The 7,072-nt window shown below is 41.4% G+C and overlaps 2 protein-coding genes across 3 annotated transcripts in view; both read left to right on the plus strand.

Annotated features, from left to right (window-relative positions):
• Positions 1 to 1,884, plus strand: part of shpk (sedoheptulokinase) — a 7,616-nt gene extending 5,732 nt beyond the window's left edge. The window contains exon 8 of the mRNA XM_032533804.1: positions 290 to 1,884. The gene's annotated coding sequence lies outside the window, so the exon portion shown is untranslated. The remainder of the gene's footprint in view (positions 1 to 289) is intronic.
• Positions 1,885 to 2,124: 240 nt separating this feature from the next.
• trpv1 (transient receptor potential cation channel, subfamily V, member 1) overlaps positions 2,125 to 7,072 on the plus strand; it is a 16,564-nt gene continuing 11,616 nt past the window's right edge. Inside the window, exons 1-6 of one of the 2 annotated variants that reach the window (XM_032533801.1) lie at positions 2,125 to 2,422; positions 4,273 to 4,503; positions 4,667 to 4,824; positions 4,916 to 5,068; positions 6,282 to 6,419; positions 6,986 to 7,072. The exon at positions 6,986 to 7,072 is cut by the window's right edge and continues 212 nt beyond it. In XM_032533801.1, the coding sequence (XP_032389692.1) occupies positions 4,295 to 4,503; positions 4,667 to 4,824; positions 4,916 to 5,068; positions 6,282 to 6,419; positions 6,986 to 7,072 (745 nt within the window). In that variant the 5' untranslated portion in view covers positions 2,125 to 2,422; positions 4,273 to 4,294. Of the gene's footprint in view, positions 2,423 to 2,546; positions 2,894 to 4,272; positions 4,504 to 4,666; positions 4,825 to 4,915; positions 5,069 to 6,281; positions 6,420 to 6,985 lie in introns of those variants that run through there. The other variant, XM_032533802.1, reaches the window with a different exon arrangement.

Genomic DNA, 7,072 nt, shown 5'->3' on the forward strand with positions numbered 1-7,072 from the left:
CATTCCTTTAATTTTAGTCTAAATAATTCCTAATTTCTGCTTTTCTAACTCAAACTTTAGGTATATAAAATGAGGTTCAATGACTATAAATTCCAAAAAAAAATTGAAAAACTTAAGTTAAAGTGTTACGTAGTGTTGAAAACGGCACAAAAGTGACAAAAATTGAAAAAAGAGTCTAAAGTGTAAGTAAGTAAACTAACTAAATAAAAGGGACGAAAAAGATAAAAACATAGATAGAAAACATCAACAAAAGTGTTGATTTTCAATTTTGACGGGAAGACGACACGAGGGTTAAGCAAAAAACAACCAGAAATGCTACAACATGTAACCAAAAGCAGATGATGGATTCGCCAAGACGGGGATCAACAGTCTTGTGTGGAGTGTATTTTTTTTCATAAGACCTGATACTAGAGATTTATAGCATAACACAGGGGTGCCATTTTGCAAAGATGCTCATCATTTATCAGAAAATAACCAACTGAAGAGCTCATTTTTTTTCCCACCGACGGCCACCATATTAGAGCGGTACACGGCTCTAAAGGACTTTAAAAAACATTCTGCTGTTATTTAGCTTTCCAGCTGCTGGTTTCTGCACCACGACTTAAATCCGACAACTTCATGCTCTTTCCCTGTGTTGCTGAAAGGCATCATCATATGAAATCATCATATCATATGAAATCCATGAAATAGATCGAGATCACAGCGCTGCTGGAATGCTTTGAAGCCCACAGATTAAAGATCACAGACTTATGATGCATAACAGGATCAGGGCGCTTCTTTAAGCAAAAACCACAGCGACTGCATGGTTCATGGCCAGGGCCATGGAGATGAGGTTGGGGGTTCGATCCCTGGCCTGCAGCTCCATGCCAACACTGAACCCTGAATTTCTCCCGATGCAGCATCATCAGAAACGTGTGTACATGTTTATCTGATGAGCAGGTGGCACCATAGCCTCGGCCACAGGTGTGTGTGTGTGGTGTGGTGTGTGTGTGTGTGTGTGTGTGTGTGTGTGTGTGTGTGTGTGTGTGTGTGTGTGTGTGTGTGTGTGTGTGTGTGTGTGTGTGTGTGTGGTGTGTGTTGTGTGTGTGTGTGTGTGTGTGTGTGTGTGTGTGGTGTGCGGTGAATGGTGCCTGTGCTGTACAACTATCTAGCTATTAAGGAAACACTTTTCCTCAGTATTACTGTCATTTCTTTCCCTTCTGTCTGTCTCAGGGATTCTGTATCATTGCATGCAAGGAGCTGGTTTCTTTTAACTTCCATTTAGGCCTGTGGTATAGAGTCTAAAAAGATGTAATATTCAAAAGTCCCCACATTAGCCTGAGTCTAGGAGGGTGTACACCGACAGTGTCAGGGGTCCTTTGTGGAATGAAAAGAAAACTTAAAGCTGTGGTGTGTAACTTTTTGATATTAATGAACATCTGTCGAGCCATGGCCAAGTGAGTTGCTACAAAGCTAATCAGCTCTGGATCTCTCAGTATGACTATGTTCAGAAGCTTGAGTGAAGATAATTCACTCCTCTGAAGAGTCCACCATGTTTTTTATTCTATGTGTCCTGCTTGGCTAATAGCAACTGTGTGAAGGGGGGGGGGTGTCACATAAGGCTTGTATTACAGTGGTTCTCATAAGTTTACATGCCCATGCTTAAGTTGACTAAAAAGAGAAATAAAAAAATCATCTGTTGTAAATAGATCTTAATGCCTTAATTTAAAAAAAAAAAAGGAAAAATCCAACCTTTTAAGGACACCAATTTTCTTTGTGAATGAATAGTGTAATGTAAATAAATAAATGTTCTTCCTTAAAGTTATTTTATTTTTTGAATTTTTCTCCATTAGTTCCCACCTGATGTGATGTGATTATATGGTACAAATAAATCAGATAATTAATTTTTGTCTCAAATCCTAACTAGTTTTGAGTGAATGTCACTGAATTTCATATTGATATCTTCTTGAATGGATTCTATTCTGGTGCACTTATTCAAGTTGTGAATGGAAAGCTCTATACTTACATACAAAGGCACGCTCATATTGACATGTCCAGATAGGAATTGGGAATCAAGCAAAAGGCTGTACAATATTGGATATAAAGTTTTTTTTTTGCCTATTTCAAATACTTAAACCATGTTGTGCCACTGGTTACCCTCTCAGTATGTGAAGGCCTGTGTGCCCTGCTTAACTGTGATAAAAAAGGAAGTCATCTCAGGAAAGGAAACTGTAAAGAAGCACACCAACACATATCTACAGCCTGCACTGGTAGGCAGAAGCCGTGCAACCACACACTCAGTCACAGGACCAGAACAGCAGAGAAAACACACACACACACACACACAAGTAAGTGAAACTACCACAAGGCGCAACAGACACACAGGAAGCAACATTATGGACTAAAAAAAGAGACTTAAGAAATATCAGACAGAAACCTAAGGGTAAGTTATTCATTTCTGTGTTATTTTCTTGTCATTTTTCTATTTCTTGATGGGAGTATTTTCCAGCTGATTGCCTTTAAATTCATTTGAAGGTTTCTGTCTGAATGCCATGGGACATGTAGCTCCTTTTCTGATGAGCTCATCATGAAATACATCTGTTGTGTTCATGTCATATGATAGTGCTCCGGATTCCTTTTGCGTTATCTCGCAGCCTCGACCTGAGCGGACAGGGTCAATACAGCATCCTTTTAAGCACTAAGGGCCCAAGTAATGGGCTCTGAGATTCTCTAGGGTGTGTCACATAATCTCCCTCTGGCTTCTTCCTGCAATCTCTCGCCACCGTTACAAGAAATGGACCTGTTAGGATGGAGAACAATAGGACTTACACACATGTAGGACACTCCGCTGTTGTTTGGTTTTTGACTTGAAGATCCGATTTTTTACAATCTGAAGCGGGAACACTTACTTCTGGTGAGTCAAATGATGTGTTATGGTTTTAAATCCTTAGATTGCTGCTGGAGAGTAATGTCAAATATCTGTAGCTGAACATATTTTATGTGCATTCTCATATCACGCTGTCGTGAGTTGTTATCATATATCTACATTTGAACACACAGCCATGCAGACAATTGAGAAGACGCAGTGCCCTGCTTGGTTTTGTGGTTGTTTTATGCGATGTAATGAGGATAGGAAGACTTGCCACACACAATTGAACAACAAGGAGGTTTTATCAATGAAAACAAATGTTGATTTTATTCAGATGTGATGCGATTAAGTAAAAGATTTCGGTTTCATTGCCAAATCAACTTTTTTTTTAAATAACTACAGTACAGCACATACTTCTCTGTTTTTACATCCTTTATTTTCTGGCTGTGCCACATATTCCTCATGTGATGATCATGGAGTCTTAAGTTAGCAGAGTTCCTACTGAGTCATAAATTCCCCGTTCTGTGACTACAAAAAGAGGAACAAGATGCCAGCGAAGATCAGGTTCCCATTATCCTCAACATTATCACATATACAGTATATGTACAGTATAAATCATAAATCCTTTAATGGGGATCATCTGAACTTTGCAGGAATATTTGCAGATTCTGTTTCTGAAGAAACCATGCTGTACATGATTCGATTGTTCTGCAAAGATCAAGTGTGTACTGTTGTCATGGAAATCTTCTAAATACACTCCTTGTTAGTCACTGGGTGTAAAAACATCACATGTCTGAAAATGTGTCTGTGCCCTTAAAGGCCAGTGAGTTGATCCCATGTAACTCATGTTGAAGCACTACTAGGAAAGTCTTGTCCTGATTTATCAGAACAAGGCAAAGTGTGTGTGTGTGTGTGTGGGTGTGGTGTGTGTGTGTGTGTGTGTGTGTGTGTGTGTGTGTGTGTGTGTTTATGTGTGATCAACACAGTTGTGAGCAGTGAGAATGTGAGTTGATCCATGTAAACTCATGTTAACGCACTAATAGGAAAGTCTTGTCCTGCATTATCAGAACAAGCAAAAGTGTGTGTGTGTGTGTGTGTGTGTGTGTTCATGTGTGATCAACACAGTTGTGAGCAGTGAGAATGATTTTTGATTGAGTTTAAAGACAATCAGACAAAACATTTAGTCAAACAGAACTACTACTAAGTGGAAGTCATTTTCTATTATCATTTGAACATACACAGTAGTTGGAAACCACTGGTCTACGCAAAGTAGTTTTGCACACAATTCAGAAGATAGCTATTTTTAAATGGAAATCTGTAGATGTAGTTGAAGCTCTCCACATATGTTCTTCTAGATGTCAAATTAACTTCCCTGCATCTGTTTGATGTTGTCTGATGTGCACTCGGGCTGGATGTCTATGCAGACCACTGGAGCAAGAGCTGAAGATGGAGAAGTCAGAGATGTTCGGCTTCTCTCTGGAGACAGACGACAGGACGGAGGAGGAAAAAATGCGGCAGAAAGCGCCGAAGAAGGGCGGTGTGGCTTCGGCCCTGGGTTTGGGCCAGGAGCTGCCCAAGGCTCCCATGGACACCGATTACCAGGAGGAAATGGAGAAGACCAAGCCGCAAATCAGATTCAATCTCAACTTTGACAAGTGAGCTTCCCCATGCAAAGATAAAGTGATCTCTGCCTTTTTTTAATATGGGTGCTGTGTATTATCAAGCCCCTTAGTACTGAGTAATGCAGAATGTGAAGCTGCTCGGCCTTTTGACCCGCATTAATCTCTTGGTGTTATCTCTAAAATATTTTATCAATAGAGGGATTCGAGGTGAGCAGCAGCCCAGCCAGAAGAGAGACAGCAAGACGTTTAACATCGATAGGTTGTTTGAAGCCGTGGCCAGCCGGGACGTCAGAAAGCTGGATGGCCTGCATCAGTACCTGACCCAGAACATGAAGAAACTCTCGGACTCTCTGTGTGAGTGTGAGACCCGTAGTGCAACAGCTGCACCACACAGTAAGCTGTAGACCTGTGTGTGATCTCCCTGAATGTGTGGTTGCCCCCGCAGATCAGTCCTATGGTAAAACTGCCCTGATGAAGGCTCTGCTGCACCTCAGGGACGGCGAGAACAAGACGGTGGAACTATTAATTGACATTTCAGAGAAGATGGGCGACGTTAAAGAGTTTGTGAATGCAGCCTACACCAACAGCTACTACAAAGGTAAATGTGTGTGTGAAGCAGAATTTCTGTGAGAATAAACTTTTGCAACGTTCTGCTTTTTTTCATTTAATTTCAATTTGATTCACGTATTTAGCGTCAAATCACAACACAGTATCTCAATGCGCTTTTCATAAAGAGCAGGTCTAGACCATAATCCGGGATGTTATTTACAGAAACCCAACAATTCCCACCAAGAGCAAGCACTAGGCCTTAGAGGCAAAAAAACTCCTTTTTTTTAACCGTTTGGGGGTGAGAGAAAGAGACAGACAGAGACAGAGAAGAAACAGAGAGAGAAAGAGAGAGAGAGAGAGAGAGACATGGAGAATTGTCGCATAGGGTGTGGAGCAGGAACATGGAAGCAGCAGGTGACTCCAACCACAGATCCAGAGTCCACAGCTCCAGAGCCAGAAACACCAGAAGGAAGCGATGAAAGAGAGGAGAGGGGCGAGAGAGCACAAGACTACGGGGGCGAGAGAGCACAAGACTCTGGGAAAGGGAAGAAGTTGAGTTAGTAACATGCATTAATGAGATGAGTTTGCCTACCTATTGATGTGTGACTAGTCTCACATTGCCAGACCTACAGTATCTCCACAGCGCTGTGGAGTGCGGCCTGGCTACATTCTAGGATAGGAGGAAAAAAAAGCTCGGGTTATTTGCATTTCTTTAAACCAATCGTAATCGTCTTGAGCGGCGCTGAGCTTGGGACCTAGCGATGGTAGGTCGGGTAGCGACGGGAAGGAACATGTTCTGGTTTAACATTTGGACCCTGCATAAGAAAACGCCATATACAATATTAAATAACGTTAACTATTTCAACAATACAGTAACGTGAGCTGTTTAAATTAGACACATGGTTAAACGCTATTAGCTCTCACCAGTGTATCGCTGTGGGTACTTCGTCCACAGCAATGCCATCAATCGGTCCCAAAACGTCCCACTTAGAGAGTAAATGGTGTAACGTTAAACATATTCTTTGTAAATCTTTACCATCATTCTCCAATAGAACCACACGGGCCTGCTTTGTTGCACAATCCAAATTTTCTTACAAACTTGCCTTTTTTTTTCAAGGTCAGTTAGTTAGTTAGTTAGTTAGTTAGTTAGAGTTTGAGAACGGCACCACACAAAGAGAGGAAGGCGAGGGACATCCGGCAGGTGTCAGGCAATTATTCTGGAAATGTACTTCTGTTGATCCAGACTAATTTGTGACTGACAGGCCAGACCGCTCTCCATATAGCCATTGAGAGGAGGAGCTGTTCCTACGTGAAGCTGCTGATCAGTAAAGGAGCAGATGTCCATGCCAAAGCCTGCGGAATATTCTTCCAGCCGCATGATGGCCCCAACTTCTACTTTGGTGAGTCCATGCTGCTGCAGGAGATCACACAGCTTACATTTTAGTAAATGTTCCCAACAATGTCCAAATCTGTAATTTGAATCAATGACAGAGCGTGGAACTTGTTTGCCTGTCAATGGCGTCATATATTGTGTTTGACCCGGCCATTTCCAAATAATTTGAGCAAAAGTTTTGGATGAGTGAAGTCTTTTCTCATTGGAAATCTTAAGCACATTTAGAAAACCAATATTACAAATTATATTGGAAAAATGTCCAGAAATTCTGAAGAGCACTCACTCTGATACACATTTTACAAAAGGGGATAGGGGATCTTTAGGGGGACATAGCAGGTATACAGTAGATGCTACATAGAAGTGGTTAAGAACTTCTGAAAGTTGGGAACCTGATTCATTTGAGATGTTTTTCTAGTCATGAATCTATTATTTGCACAAGTGTTTGCAGATGCAAAAGGAAGGATCCAGAGAAAAAATGAATAATAACTCAGAATAACTCAGACCGAGATGCATTTAAATCAGTTATACAGAAGATAACAAAGGGAACCGGGTGTCTCTCTGTGTTGTCCTCAGGTGAGCTGCCTCTGTCTCTGGCAGCCTGCACCAACCAGCCCGACATGGTGGACTTCCTCATGGACAACAGTTACCAACGAGCGGACG

Source organism: Etheostoma spectabile, chromosome 13, assembly GCF_008692095.1.
Source record: "Etheostoma spectabile isolate EspeVRDwgs_2016 chromosome 13, UIUC_Espe_1.0, whole genome shotgun sequence".
NCBI lineage: Eukaryota > Metazoa > Chordata > Actinopteri > Perciformes > Percidae > Etheostoma > Etheostoma spectabile.